This window comes from Vulpes lagopus, chromosome X (genome assembly GCF_018345385.1).
Source record: "Vulpes lagopus strain Blue_001 chromosome X, ASM1834538v1, whole genome shotgun sequence".
In the NCBI taxonomy this organism is placed as follows: Eukaryota; Metazoa; Chordata; class Mammalia; order Carnivora; family Canidae; genus Vulpes; species Vulpes lagopus.
The window spans coordinates 76,258,543-76,274,823 of NC_054848.1; the positions used below are offsets into that span (position 1 = coordinate 76,258,543).

General features: G+C 43.2%; 1 protein-coding gene across 6 annotated transcripts in view; it reads left to right on the top strand.

The window, feature by feature from the left end:
• LOC121482849 (G-protein coupled receptor-associated sorting protein 2) overlaps window positions 1-14,239 on the top strand; it is a 139,563-nt gene extending 125,324 nt beyond the window's left edge. For 4 of the 6 annotated variants that reach the window (XM_041740820.1, XM_041740824.1, XM_041740823.1 and 1 more), the window contains one exon: window positions 10,998-14,239. In XM_041740820.1, the coding sequence (XP_041596754.1) occupies window positions 11,321-13,897 (2,577 nt within the window). In that variant the 5' untranslated portion in view covers window positions 10,998-11,320 and the 3' untranslated portion in view covers window positions 13,898-14,239. Of the gene's footprint in view, window positions 1-8,958; window positions 9,272-9,537; window positions 9,625-10,202; window positions 10,271-10,997 lie in introns of those variants that run through there. The other 2 variants (XM_041740821.1, XM_041740822.1) reach the window with 2 other exon arrangements.
• Window positions 14,240-16,281: the final 2,042 nt, after the last annotated feature.

The following is a 16,281-nucleotide window of genomic DNA, read 5'->3' on the forward strand; positions in this document are numbered from 1 at the left end:
ACGGAGCCGCTTCCTTTCCCGGAGCCGCCTGCGAGCTGCTCCCAGGGCCGCACAGCCCCCTCCGCGGAGCCGCCGCCCGAGCCCCTCCGAAGTGCTCCCGGGTTCCGCCGTGCGCGCTGCAGCCCTTAGGGAGCTCGGCGCACTCTCCTGGGTGCAGGTGTCTGTTAGTGTCCCAGGGAGCCTGAGGGCATCCCCGCCCTCCTGGGGTCCTGCTCTAACTCCTTGCGGGCGCCTTTCAGCCTGGGAAGATTGGTGCAGCTCCTGCTTCTCCGGGATGGGGCTCTCCTGTCCTGGGGACACTCGCCCCGGCCTTAGCCTGGCTCCTCGCGGGGCCCCTCCCCCTTGGATGCCTTTTGTTTCTTTATTTCTTTTTCCCGGTCTTCCTACCTTGATAGAAGCGCGAACTCTTCTCACTGTAGCACTCCAGCTGGTCTCTCTTTAAATCTCAGGCCGAATTCATAGATTTTCAGGATGATTTGAAGGTTATCTAGGTAATTTGGTGGGGACAGGTGATTTGGGGACCCTACTCTTCCGCGATATTGCCCCTCCTCCCCCGAATTTTCCAAAATTAATGGCACAGTCCAAACCACAGATCTAGGAAGTTTAGAAAACAAATTAGGATAAAAACTAGAAAATATATACCTGTGCATATCATATTCAAATGGAGGCATATCTGGGGTGCCTGGGTGGCTCAGGCAGTTTAGCATCTGACTCTTGATTTCAGCTCAGGTAATGATCAGAGGGTCATCAGATCAAGCTCTGCATCAGATTCTGTCTTGGGCATGGAGCCTGCTTAAGATTCTCTCCCTCTCCCTCTGCCCCTACCCCCACCTCCCCGCTAGGGCTCTCTCTAAAAAAAATGGTGGGATATCAAAGACAAAGAGAAAAATTTTGAAAAATGAAAACAAAACAGAGACACCAACCACATTACCTATAGAGAGGAACAGGGTAAGAATTACATCAGATTTCTCTCCAGAAACCTTGCAAGCTTAAGAAGATGAAGTGAAATATTTAAAGTGTTGGAGGAAAATATCCACCAACCTAGAATTATGTATCTGGAAGCCTATTCTTCCAACATGAAGGAAAAATAAAGATATTCTCAGACAAAAAGAGGAGAGAGAGGGAGCGAGAGAGAGAGATAGAGAGAATTTGTCTCCAGTAGATGTTAATCAAAATTCTTCAGTGAGAAGGACAATTATATAGGTCAAAAACTCAGATCTCTCTATATATATTTTTAAATAGTATTAGAAAAGGAATAAATTAAGATAAAACAAAATATTCTTTTAATTCTTAATTGACTTAACAGATAACAGATTGTTCAAAATAGTATCAGAAGTATGTGTGGTGATTACAGCTTATAGACAAGTAAAATGAATGACAGCAATGTTATAAGGGATGACAGGGAGGAATTGGAAATACTCTGTTATAAAATTCATGCACTACTTGTGAAGCTGTACAGTGTTAACTGAAAGTGAATTTGGATATATTGTAAATGTATATTGCAAACTCTAGGGCAACTACTAAAACAAAATAAAAACAAATATTTTTGATATGCTAAGAGAAGAGAGATGATATCATATAAAATAGACAAGACAGAAAAAGAGAAAAGAAATGAAGACTAAAGGCAACATAGGAAACAGTAATAAACATGTATTTAATTTAATATCTATTAATCCAACTATATCAATGATCACTTGATCACTTTAGATGTCAACGGTCTAAATACACCAACTGAAAGAGACTGTCAGGGTAAGTTAAAAAAATAAAATCCTTTTTCATGTAGCCTAAAAGAAACACACTTTAAATATAAAGACATGGGTAAATTAAAAATATAGGGATGGAAAAAGAAATACTATGCTAATATTAAACAAATGAAAGCTGGGGTAGCTCTATTAGTTTCAGACAAAGCAGAATTCAGAGCATGAAACCTTACCAGGATAAGGGGGGTGGATAATACATAAGGATAAGAAGCTCAATTGTCAAAGAAGACATAACAATCTTTACTGTATATGCATCTAACAACAGAGTGCAGAAATATGTGAGGCAAAACTGATAGAATTGTGAGGAAAAAATAAACAAATTCACTATTATAGTTAGAGACTTCAATACCCCTCTATCAGAAATTGACAGATTTCAGTAGGTATAAAATCAGTAAAAACCAACTTGAGCTTAACAGCACCATCAATCAAAAGGATCTAATTAACATTTATAAAATAATTCATCTGAAACAGAATACACATTCTTCTCAAGCTCACATGGAACATTCAGCAAGATAGATCATATCCTGGACATAAAACACACCTTCACATTTTTAAAAGGGGTGCCCATGTGGATCACCCAGTTAAGTGCTTGCCTTGGCCTCAGGTCATGATCCCAGGGTCCTGGATCAAGCCCAGTGGTAGGCTCCCTGCTCAGTGGGGAGTCTGTTTCTTCTTCTCTCTCTGCATCTCTCCTCTCAACTCATGTTCTCTCTCTCACTCTCTCTCAAATGAATAAATAAGATACTTCTTAAAAATGTTTAAAGAATATACATCATTCAAACTATGGTCTGAGGGCAGCCCCGGTGGCACAGCAGTTTAGCGCCGCCTGCAGCCCAGGGTGTGATCCTGGAGACCTGGGATCGAGTCCCATGTTGGGCTCCTTGCGTGGAGCCTGCTTCTCCCTCGCCTGTGTCTCTGCCTATCTGTGTGTGTGTGTGTGTTTCTCATGAATAAATAAATCTTAAAAAAAAAAAAACTATGGTCTCAGATCACAGTGGAATTAGACTAGAAATCAATTACAGAAAAATAACTATAAAACCCTAAAATACCTGGAGATTAACCAGCACACTTCTGAATAACACTCAGGTCAGAGAACTCCTAAGGGAAACTAAAATATTTTGAAAAAATGTTATGAAAATACAATTTATCAAAACTGTGAGATGCAGCAAGACAGTGCTTACAGAGAAATTTTATAGCATTGAACGAATATATTAAAAAATAAAAAAGATCTAAAAATCAATAATTGGAGCTTCCACCTTAGGCAACTAAAGAATGAAAAGCAAATTAAAGCCAAATTAATCAGAAGGAAAAAAGATAATAAAAATTAGAGCAGAAAAATCAACGAAATGAAAACAGGAAATCAATAGAGAAACTCAATAAAACCAAAACCTGGTTCTTTAAAAGATTATTAACATTTATAAGTCGCTAGGTAGTTTAAGGGGAAAGAGAAAAACACAAATTGTGGATACTAGAAATGCTTCTATGGACATTAAAAGGATAATAAAGGAATAGTATGAACAACTTTGACCAAAACATTGATAACACAGAATTGCAACAATTCCTTAAAAGACAATCTACCAAAACTAAAACAAATATAAATAGATAATCTGCATTAACCTATAACTATTAAAGAAGTTGAATCAATGTTTAACCTTCCAAAAGAGAAAAAAAAAAAAAAAAACCTTCCAAAAGAGAAAGCACCAGGCTCAGGGTCACTGGTGAATCCTACAAAACATTTAAATAACTAATTATACCAATTTTATCTAATCTCTCAAAGAAAATAGAAGCTGAGGGAATAATTCCCCCCCAAAATTCAGAGACTGGCATTATACTAATACTAAAACCAGGCAAATACATTACAAAAAGAGAAAACTACAGACCAATATATTTCATGCAGATAGATGTAAAAATCCTCACAAAATATTAGCCAATAAGCCCCAACAATGTATAAAAAGAATATACACTACAACCTAGTAGATTGTATTCCAAGTATGCAAAACTGTTCAACGTGCAAATCAATTAATATAATCAATCACATCAAAGATTAAAGAAGAAAAATGATATGATCATGTCAATAGAGCAGAAAAAGCATTTGGCAAAATTCAACACCCATTCATGATAAAAACTCAGAAAACTATGAATAGAAGAAAATTCTCTAAACGTAATAAGGAGTCTCTACAGAAATTTACAGCTAACATAAGGGTAAGATGCTTTCTAAGATGCTTCCTGCTAAGATCAGGTACAAAGAAAGGATATCCCCACTCACTATTCTTGTTTAATATAAAACTGGAAGTCCTAGCTAATGCAATAAGAGAAAAAAGGAGATAAAGGTAGACTGACAGGGAAGGAAGAATTAAAACTGTAGTTGTTCACAGATGACACGATTGTCTATAGAAAATCTCAATCCACAAAAAAGCCCTGGAACTAATGAGCAATTAGCAATTTTGCAGGATACACGGTTAATACGCAAATTTCTATTTTTTTCTTATATACCAGCAAAGAAAAATTGGAATTTGTAATTAAAAACACAATACCATTTATATTAGTACCAACATTAAATATTTATGTAAAAATCTGCAAAAATATGTATAAAATCTCTATGAGGAAAACTGCAAAACACCCATGAAAGAAATCAAAGATCTAAATAAGTAGAAAGATATTCCATGAGGATGAATAGGAAAGCTCAAGATTTTCAAGATGCCAGGTCTTCCCATCTTAATCTATAGATTAAATGCAATACCACTCAAAATGCTACAAGTTATTTTGTGGATATCAGCAAACTGATTCTAACGTTTATATGGAAAGGCAAAAGACCAAGAATAGCAAACACAATACTGAAGGAGAACAAAGGCAGAGGACAAACATTACCCAACTTCAATACTGTCCATAAAGCTACAGCATTCTAAACAGTGTGGTACTGCCAAAAGAAAAGACCAGTAGATCAATGCAACAGAAGAGGCTAGAAATAGATCCACACAAATACAGTCAACTAGTTGTTGACAAGGAGTAAAGGTAATTCAGTGGAAAAACTATACTCTTTTCTACAAATGGTGATGAAACAACTGGGTACCTATATTCAAAAAATGAATCTAGACACAAATTTTTCATCTTTCAAAAATATTAGTTCAAAATCAATCAAAGAGCAAATATAAAACGCAAAATTATAAAACTCCTAGAAGCTAATCTAGATGACCCTGAGTTTCATGATGACTTTACACAAAAAGTGTAATCCATGAAAGAACATATTAGTACATTGGACTTTTGTAAAAGATAAAACTTCTCTGCAAAATACTCTGTTAATAGAACGAAAAGCAAACCAATGATTGAGAGGAAAAGCTTTGCGAAACAGACATCTGATAGAGCAACGACTGGGTGGCTCAGTGGTTGAGTGTCTGCCTTCAGCTCAGGGCGTGATCCCGGGGTCCTGGAATCAAGTCCTGTATTGGGCTTCCCTCAGTGAGCCTGCTTCTCCCTCTGCCTATATGTCTGCATGTGTGTGTGTGTGTGTGTGTGTGTGTGTGTGTGTGTGTGTGTCTTTCATGAATAAATAAATAAAACCCTAAAAAAAAGAGACATCAGATAGAGAAGATTGGTATCCAAAATATACAAAGAACTCTTAAAGTTACAATAAGAAAACTATCAACCCCACTAAAAAATGGGCAATGATCTAAACAGACAACTGATCAAAAGAGAGAAAAGAAATGGCAAATAAGCATGTGGAAAGATGTTCAAAATTGCATGTCATTATGAAATTGCAAATTAAAAAACAAAACAAAAAAAAAGAGCCAAGATAAGCTAAGTGAGAAACAAGAACAAAAAAAAGATCTGTGTCCATGATGATTGAGATAGACAAGGAATAGATCATGCCTGGTCCCCAGGCAAGGTGTATGCCACTGTGAAAGTTCACACGCATGTTTGTGGGAAGTAGGGGGTAGGGCTGGGGGCAGAGCTGTAGTTATGATTAATCAGCACAGCTGCTTCTATATCTCAGGCTTAACAATTGGGGATTATTTGAATCTGAGATTTAGATTTCAGGGGTGTCAGGGTGACACAGGTGCTAGTGCAGTCAGTGATAGTGGAACCATGGCTGTTGCAATCTGTTAGACTGTAATCCATTGTAGGATGAATTAAATATTGCTTAGCAGGTAGACATAGGTCAGTATCCCTTAATCTTTTAATCATTTTTCTTTCTGACTTTAAAGGTGAAATTTAATCTATTTGAGTTGGTATCCTCACCTGTTACATGAAGGTTCTAATAGTATATTTTGATAATATTCCACTATTGTTATAAGTTAATACACTTGAAGATTTTAAAATAGGGCCTTTCTCAGCTCAAGAAATGTTAATGAATAATAGTGCCTGTCCTCTAAATAAATTCACAATAAATTGTTCAACAAGTATTTTAAAGTCTTACAACAAAATCTCTCAGCTATTGATAGATCCATCCCTCTGTCAGAAAGATTTTGGAATCAAGATTCTACCACATCCATAATTATCAGAGGAGCTGGTGCCAGTATGATTTTGACTATATCTGTAAACATTTAGGATGAGATTGAAACCATAAGTAAAGGTAGCGTCCACAAGAACAGGGATTTCTTTCACGATTGTTTCTACTCTAATTCCAGTGCCTAGGATAAAGATATTCATATGTATTTCTTGAATTAATGAAAGGCACCAGAGACTTTAAGAAAGTGAAAGAACAGTTCAGGGAGTAAAGACCTTCACACACACCCACAGATCCCAGCAGAGCTCAGACTCCCTTCTTCAAGGCTGGCATTCAACCAAGAGGGTATGCTATGGAACAAAGAAAAAAATGATCCACAATTCAACTAAAGCCATTTAAACAGCACAGTAAAAAGAAGCCCTCCTCTGATAATTGATATCCACTGTCAGTCCAGATATTGTATAGAATCATCTCCAGATATTTTTATCACCTAAATATTGCACAGTTATAATAAATGTTTAAAAACAAAACTTGAAAAAAAAATAAAAACAAAACTTGAAATGAAAATATCTGAAAATTCCTGGAAAGAATATGCTTCCCTTTTCATCCTCAAAAACATCAGTGATTTTCAGCAAATGGAGACTTTCTTCAAGATAAACCTCAAAGGCCACTGCAAAAATCTCTTCTTTAGAAAACAGAGACGGGGGTTGCTGGAGAGGGTGGTTATAGGGGTAAGAGATGAGCCCCCAAGGTGATCTTCCCAGGGGTTCAAGGCTAAGTAAAGGAAGTCAAGGGGAATGGACTTTATCAACATGGTGAGTAAATTCAGTTCCTACTGCTGTTGTCAACACATTACTACATTCTTGGCAGCTTAAAATAACACAAAAGTATTATCTTACCGTCCTGGATGTTGGGAAAACAACAAGGGTCTCACTGGTCTGAAATGAAGGCGATGGCCAGGATTCATTTCTCTGAAATGCTTTTGCCTTTTCTAGCATCAGGAAGCTACCTGCATTCCTTGGGCCTTGGTTTTGTTTCATCTTCGAAGCCAGCAATGCTTTCTCTTTCTACTTCACTGTGACACTGGCCCTTCTGCCTACTTCTTCCACATCTGAAGTACCTTTGTAATTAACACTGGCCAGGAAGAGGCCCAGCATATTTTTATTTTAAATTCAGCTGATTAGCAATCTTAATTCCATCAACAATCTTCTCCTTTGCCCTGTGACATCACATATTTACAGGTTCTGTAAAATAGGATATGGACGTCATTGAGGGACCTTTATTCAGCCTATCACAGTGAAAGTGCCATTTAATTGGGTTTAAAATGGGCACCAGCAGGTTTGTGCTCAACCACAGTGGAGCTTAAACATGTTGCTCTGTTTGTGCCATGGAGCACAGAAAGGAAGGGCTCAAGACGACAGGAAGGATGTAAAGGTAAAGAAATGAGAGGATTCAAGAACCACCAGGCTTCTGTCTTGGGGAAGTAGGTACAGGATGACGCCTTCCTCCAAAGTGTGGCTGGGGAAACTAGACAGGTGTGTATGGCAAGTGGCTGAGATCCAAGCTGGTTCTAATCCCTGCCACATTTCCACTCTGCCGAAGATCGTGAGAGCTTGGATGGGACTGCAAGAGACTTGATAGCCCAGTTGAAGAGGAGCCAGGACCAGCCCGGCACCGGGCCACGGGGGCAACAGACAGGAAAGATCGTATGACCCAGTGCGGGTCCTGATAGGGAAAAAAACGGCCCTCCGTCTTGGGCAACTAACTGTGAGGACCGCGAAATGGCAAAGCATGTTACCGGTTTGTTTGTTTGTTTGTTTGTTTTAATAAATTAATTTTTTATTGGTGTTCAATTTACCAACATACAGAATAACACCCAGTGCTCATCCCGTCCATGTTACCGGTTTGAATGAGGCGGGGGAAACAGCAGTGTGGCAGAAAGAATGGGCGCAGAGCAGTGGTTGGTTTCCTCAGGTTACAGGTGTGTAGGTCTCCTTCCATTAGAAAAGACGCAGTGGTGAGGCCTCCATGGGAACCCCCGCCCACCTTCCTCCCTTCCGTGGCCCCGCGAAGCAATGAAGGAAAGGGCCACCCCAGGACCTCCGGGGCAGTCTGGGCTTAGGTCGTCTCTCCCCTTGCAGCCTGCTGTCCTGACAGGCCCTCGCCCACCAGCCTCGAGTGAGGGTGGCGGACGGAATGGGGGAGGGGGGCAGGCAGACGGTGAGCAGCCTGGGGGCTCTCCCACACCGAGGGGCGGTTGGTATCCATCCGCTGCTGCCTGCAGCGCACTTTCTCCGCCCTTCCCCCCCCCCCGCCGTCCCCCTCACCCCCGGTCTCTCGATGCTAGCCCCCCCCGCTAACGGTCCCCTGGTCCCACATATCGCGGTGCCAGCAATGAGGGGGTGGTCGCGGCCGAGGTCTGTCTGCAGAGGCGGGCTGCTGTGAGCCCGCCCCTTAGGCCGGGGCTCCTCCCGGCCCCGCCCCCTCTGGGTCGGAACTAGGGTGGGCCGGGGAGGGGGCGTCGAGCCCATTCGTGCCGTATCCCTCCGCCCCCCTTCCCGACACCCTCGCCGCGAGCGTTTCGTGCCGCATCCTGCGCAGCCCCTGCCCAGTTTGGTGCGGCAGCGCGGGGGTGGGGGGGGCGGGACGCCTCTTTGCAATTGTGGCCGCGCGCAAGGCGGTGGGAATCCGGGTGAGGAGCTCTGAGAGGAGGGGGAGCCCAACGACCGGCACCTTGAGCCTGTGAAGGCAAGTGGGGGTGTCGTGGGGTGGGGGAGGCGGGGAGGCCCCCACTGTCGCCCGCTTCCAGCCCTCCCGGGCCCCAGACCCTGGCAGCCTGGCAAAGAGGAGGCGACCCGGTCGTAGCTGGTGCCTGAGAGAGGTGCGCAGCGCCACGGGACCCCTGGCGAGGAGAGGCGGCGACCCGCGCGGGCCGGGCCCACCCAGGGCACGGGGGCTGGCCGGAGAGGCTGGCTCCCTCGGATCCTGTGGAGACGAACTGCGCCCTCCACTCCGCAGCCACCTTTCCAGGGACCCGCGACCCGCCCTCGACGGTGCCTGTGCCGGGGTAGAGCTCTGGGGGGAGGCTGCTGAGGAAGAAATGGCGGAGCGGGTGCTGGGGTGGGGGGCGCCCAGGGAAGCCGCCGGGGCGGGAGAGGGGGGCGGCGTCCGAGAGCTGTGCCCCGCTGGCGGGAGCGGGTGGCGGGTGGAGTTGGCCACTCCACTCCGGGCCGGGCCCTGATTCTGGAAAGGGCCCTATTGGGCCCGCGCCGCGGGTGCCGTCCCTTACCACAGGCGGCTGATTGATGCCAAAGTCGTCTCTCTGCGCGGTAGGTCTGGCGCTTTCGTCCCGCAGGGTGCATCTGTAAAGGAGAGGCTTCAGAAAAAGGAGGAGGAGGACGATGGCCTGGATTTCTGGAGGTGTGTGTGGAGCTGGGGCGGGGGGGGGGGGGGGCGGCGGGGGGGGGAGGCGGCGGTGGGCAGCAGCCAGTGTGGAGACCCGAATCGGGGTGGGGTGACTGCGACCAGAACAGATCAGGCATCCAGGAATACCTTGTAAAATTCTTCTTTGTATTAGCTTTCTAAGCACTTCCCTTGTCTTCCTTCCTCACCTCCACCCAAAATTTGTGGCAGGAAAAGATGGACTAGGAGGTGAGGGTGAGACAGAAGTAATTACAAGTGCCACTGCACAACCTTTTTCTAGAATATGCGGGCACCCTTCCCCCAATTTATGCTGCGCAAGGCAGTGGGATGTGGTACACCTAGTGGTGAATCCTTAGAATTGGAGAAAGGATCTATGTGAAGAGTGTGACGTCAAGCGATGTCCTTGTATGCAACTCTGAAATGGAGAGCTTATGTAAAACTAGAATATTCTACCAAGAGGACTCTGTTGAAAAACCAATATTGGATTCCCATCCTTGGTATTTGTGGGTCCATCCAGAGCTCACTTGCTACCATGGTTTCCTGAGTATCATGCTTTTTCATCGGTTTGTCCATAGGCCTGCTTTAAAGCTGCTCACTTCTGCAAGGAAGGGAAGGAGGAAGAGACTGGCTCAAATCTCTGGAGGTTGGTGTGAAGGACAGCAATACAGGGGATAGTTTCAGAATAAGATCATAGCAGGTGTCTTTGATCCACTTGTATGTGTTTGATCCATGTCTTGTACTCTGCCAGATTTGCACATTGCCACATCTCTTGTCCATTTCCTGCAGGAGGTATTAGGAATATTGGGGTAGGTGTGGATTAGGTTGTGACTGGAGAAGACCTGAAAACAGAGACCAGTAGACAGGAAAAATTAGACAAATTAGAACTTTAAACAGAGATATGTTTACATTAGGCATCAGTGTGTCTATTAACTAAGTAGTCAGAGTTCATTTTCTCCTGCATGTTTACATTTCCATAGGACAGCCTGCTCTCTGCTATAGGGCTTAATACCATTGAACGAAAGTAAGGAGGGAGAAATTGCACCATATCCCTGCAGGTGGTACGAGAGTGGGTACAAATTTGGGTGGGGAAGTGGAGATAACACTAGTCTAAGAGTGATTAGGGTCTAGCCTACAGGCTCCTCAGCCTCTCCTGTTGGCAACCCCCTTTCCTACTAACCTCACACCTGTTTCATAGCAGGAAAAATAATGTGGCAACTCTGGGGGTTAATGTGTGGGGTGAAGTGAGGGTGACAGAAAGACTTTCAACTGTCTTACTAAGCACTCAAGGTCCAGTCTCTCTGTGTGAATCGCTGCATGGAGTGATATAATTGGAAGATAGTCAAAGCCCCATGTCATTTTTCTTTCCCTAGATACACCTCCAGTGGCAGCTCTAGTGGTGCTGGAATTGCTGCTGACCACCACCCTCAACAGGTCTGCACCGACCCAGGAACATCCACCATCCCCCAGCTTGGTTGTGCCTCTTCTGCATTTTGTCTGTGATGTTGACTGAGGCTAGGCTTCGGAAGGAAGTTGATTGACTGCTGGACTGGTGATTGATGCTAACATTTGTTTCCAACTGTACTACCTGAATCACTGAAAGAACAGTGTGAAGATATAAAACTGTGCGAGGTCTGTGGTAGAGGCTGAGACTAGGATAGAGTTACCTAACTGGGCCTCCTCTGTAACTTACACCATGACTGGGGCTGAGATTGAACCTTCTGCTCAGGTGAAGCCTGAAAAGAAGGCTGGAGAAGAGGTTGGGGGCGGGGCTGAAAGAGAGAACGAAGTCCCATTGGTGGTCAGACCCAAGGTTAGGACCCAGGCACAGGTAATGTCTGGGGCAAGGCCCAAAACCGAGTCGAAGTCAATGCCTGGGGCAAGGCCCAAAACTGAATCGCAGGCAGTGGCTGGGGCAAGACCCAAAACTGAATCACAGGGAATGTCTGGGGCAAGGCCCAAAACTGAGTCCCAGGCAATGGCTGGGGCAAGACCCAAAACTGAGTCCCCGGCAATGGCTGGGGCAAGGCCCAAAGGTGAAGCCAGGGCAGTAGGGGGAGCACGTCCTAAGACTGAAGCCAAGGCAATCCCTGGGGCAAGGCCCAAAGATGAAACCCAAGCTTGGGCCCAGACTGAGTTTGGGGCAGAGGCAATGTCACAGACAGAGAGCTTGGCCCAGACCAATGTTGTAGCGTGGCCACTTGTCAGTACTGATTCTGGGTCAGTTACTAAACCTTTGGCCCTGTCTGTGGATAGGGAACTGGTCAATGTGGACACTGAGACATTTCCTGGCTCCCAGGTTCAGACAGGAATCCAACCCTGGTTTGGAACAGGGGAGGAAGCTAATATGGGGTCTTGGTGCTATCCCAGGCCCCGGGCCAGAGAGGAAGCCTCTAATGAGTCTGGATTCTGGTCAGCAGATGAGACCTCTACAATGTCTTCGTACTGGGCCGGAGAAGAGGCCAGTATCAGATCATGGCCCAGGGAAGAGGCCAATACCAGGTCCAGGCACAGGGCTAAACATCAGCCTAACCCTAGATCCAGGCCCAGATCCAAGCAAGATCCCTATATTGATTCTTGGTCTGGGTCTGAAGAGGAGTCTGGCAACCCATTTTGCTTGTGGGCTGGAGAAAATACCAATAACTTACTCAGGCCCAGAGTCAAGGATGAGGCAAATATGAGGTCCAAGCTCAGGACAAAGAGAGAGGACTTTTTTGAATCTGAGTCTGAAGATGAGTACTATAAGGAGTCTTGGTTTTTACCTGGAGAAGAGGCAAATAGTAGATTTAGGACCAGAGACAAGGAAGAGCCTAATGCTATCTTGAAGCCCAGGGCCCAGAAAGATGTTAATAACAGTGGCAGGGTCAAACAAGAGCCCAGGTGTGAAGAGGAAGTAATTATTGGGTCCTGGTTCTGGGCAGAGAAAGAGGCTGGTATGGAAGCTGGGGCTTCTGCCATCTGTGAATCCAGACCAGGGGTGGAGGAGGGGGCCATTGGTGGATCCTTGTTCTGGACTGAGGAAAAGTCCAGTTTGGGAGCTGTGGCCAGGGAAGAGGCCAGGCCAGAGTCTGAAGAAGAGGCCATATTTGGATCCTGGTTCTGGGATAGGGATGAGGCCTGCTTTGACCTAAATCCCAGTCCTGTATACAAGGCTAATTCCAGATTCAGACATTCAGCTGAGGAGGAACTTAAGACATCATCCAGGCCCCAAACTTGGGAAGAGGTCACTGTTGAATTCAAACCTGGTCCTTGTCATGGAGTTGGCTTCCCATCTCCAAGCTCCTTTAGAATTCCTGAAGAAGCAGCATCTGTATTCTCTGAAATGTTTGAGGGAAAGCCCAAGCATGCAGAATTTACCTCAGAAGGGGAAGAGCAGGAATCTCTGCTTCAGCCTGATCAGACTGAACCTGAGTTCCCATTTCAGTATGATCCATCCTACAGGTCAGTCAGAGAAATTCGGGAGCATCTTAAGGCCAGGGAGAGTACAGAGCCTGAGAGTTGGTCCTGCAGCTGCATACAATGTGAGCTTAAAATTGGTACTGGAGAGTTTGAAGAACTTCTCCTATTAATGGACAAAATCCGGGATCCTTTTATTCATGAAATATCTAAAATTGCAATGGGTATGAGAAGTGCTTCTCAATTTACTCGAGATTTTATTCGGGATTCAGGTGTTGTCTCACTTATTGAAACCTTGCTTAATTATCCTTCGTCCCGAGTTAGGACAAGTTTCCTGGAAAATATGATTCACATGGCTCCACCTTACCCAAATCTAAACATGATTGAGACATTCATATGTCAAGTGTGTGAGGAAACCCTTGCTCATAATGTGGGTTCCCCTGAGCAGCTGCTTGGATTACGGATGCTTAGACACCTCACTATAACTACTGACTATCACACACTGGTTGCCAATTATATGTCTGGGTTTCTCTCCTTATTAACCACAGGCAATGCAAGAACGAAGTTTCACATTCTGAAAATGCTATTGAATTTGTCTGAAAATCCTATTGTGGCAAAAAAACTATTCAGTGCCAAAGCTCTATCGATATTTGTGGGTCTCTTTAACATAGAAGAGACAAATGATAATATTCAAATTGTCATTAAGATGTTTCAGAATATCAGTAATATCATAAAAAATGGGACTATGTCCTTAATTGATGAGGATTTCAATCTTGAGCCGCTTATTTCTGCATTCCATGAATTTGAGAAATTAGCTAAGGAACTACAAGTCCAAATAGACAATCAAAATGATCCTGAGGTGGGACAACAAAGCTAATATGAATAACCACCTGCCTTTGATCAGCCTTATGTTCCCAAAGAGCCCTGAGTAGTGCTTTGGTTTTCAGAGTCTGGTTTATGTTGTAACTTTATATTTTAATGCTGATGTTAACTTTGTTCAATTCTTAATTTGAGCTGGATCATTTTGTGGATGCCAAATGAATATTAGAGCTGAAAACATATTTGTTACTTGTCTTGCTGTCCAGATTGCAATATTTTTCAGTATTAAGCTTCCAATGAACTGAGTCACCTGTGCAAGCTACCCTGCTATTTGTTGTTTAAACGTATGGTTCTCTATTCAAGTCTGTGTTTTCAATAAAGGTCTATGTGAAAATTGGAAGAAGTGACCCTTCAGTTTGAAATCCAGGTACAGATACATTATGCACACTTACAAATATAAATAGTAGTATGACAAACACCCTCATTGAAAAATCCCATTCCTGGAGTTTAAGAATGAGATTTCTGCAGGCTGTGGTATTTGAGAAATGCTTCAGTGAAGAAGGACCCACTTAAACTCGTCACTAAAGTGTAGGATAAGGTCATTCTTAGAAGTGGGCTGTGGTGACATGAAGAAAAGTGTGTACTTGGAAGTCCTGTCCCAGTAGCAAGGATGCACCCTATCTACCTGGAAGAGGTAAGGCAAGTTTAGTGAGGGATGCAGCTGAAATGAGGCCAGCTCAAAGAGCTAAGTCAGGCAAATCTGCACATTTTACAACTAGTACCAACTTACACTCTTTCACCCAAAGAATGAAAGATGAGAGAGTACAATAACACAAATTAAATGGAGTCAGGAATAAGATTTCCTTTGTGATGATCCTAGTCCAAGGAAAGTAGTAAGGAAACACCATGGTTTTAAAAATGATCTGGGATCCCTGGGTGGCACAGCGGTTTGGCGCCTGCCTTTGGCCCGGGGCGCAATCCTGGAGACCCGGGATTGAATCCCATGTCGGGCTCCCGGTGCATGGAGCCTGCTTCTCCCTCTGCCTGTGTCTCTGCCTCTCTCTCTCTCTCTCTGTGACTATCATAAATAAATTTTTAAAAATGTAAATAAAAATGATCTATTTATTGTCATGAAGTGACACTGATGCTTTTATGTCCAGTGAAACAGAAGAATGTGATATCTATGGAAAATTAGATTCCATTTTAAAATCTTGTATGTAAGTAGACAATTTCTATGTAGTTTCAATAAGTCTAGAAATTTCATACACTCTATACTCTAGAATAAAATACACCATACTAAAAGTATTTTCAGAGACAAGCACTGGGAATATGCAAAAATTACTAAAACAGGGTTTTTTTATTTTAATATGCATATATCTAGTGCCTCAAGTTATAGGTGGACATATTGGAAAGGAGACAGTTACATAAAAGGTTGCGCTATAAGGGTTAAAGGAATGTTTAGGGATAAAAACATTTAGAAAAGTTGGAATGTTTTAGAGTGGCAATTACATTCCAGAAATAGTGGTGATGATTGCATGGCATCGTGAATACGCTTAATGCCACTGAATTGTACACTTTAAAATGGTTAAAATGATTTTTAGGTTATGTGTATTTTCCACAATAATAAATAGATTATACCACACCTTCAGGCAAGAATTGCAGAAGTTAATAATAGGGTTGGTTTAGAGAGAGAATCCAGACTTCTCGAAAACATATTTTTAGACATGGTGAAAATGGTATTTGTTTTGTCTAAGGATGCTAATTTTTGAAAAGGTAAAATTATAACTTGTAATTTAGAAATGATTAAGCGAATGATTTTTTTTCAACACAAGGAAATGCTAAGAATATGAAAAATGGTTGAGGGGAATATGTATACATACAGAATATAATATAAACAAAACGTATATTAAATTTCATACGTAGAAAATAAATGTTAGGATATAATTGCTGAGTTGAATACAGAACTAGTTAATATTTTAAGGAAAATCCATTGTAGCCATTGATGTTATCTGTCCACCGAATATAAATCATTTCCGTAACAGACAAATTGTCTACAAGTTAAAATCAGCTTCTAAGTTTTAAAAACTTCAATAGAAAGCGAAGCCCAGCACTGCACTGGAGTAATAGCCAGTAACCCGTGCTGTCTTTAGCCAAGTTTTGTATAATTTTTCTGAACATGCAAAGTGTTTTTTTTTTTCCTACCCGATTCTGGTATGCAGTGTCTACGGAAGTAGGGCAAAGTGGCAGTTTTGCCCACCTTCACAAACCACAAGCATTAACAGGGGTCTTCCTGGTAGTGGACATTGGAGTTTGAATGTTTTGCTTACCAATATTTTTCAAGACATTCTGCGTGTATGTGTGTGTGTGTGCCTGTGTGTGTGTTAATGTGTCGCCCGAGTATCATACAGAATAATAAAAATCCGTTCATCTCCAAACTCCTCA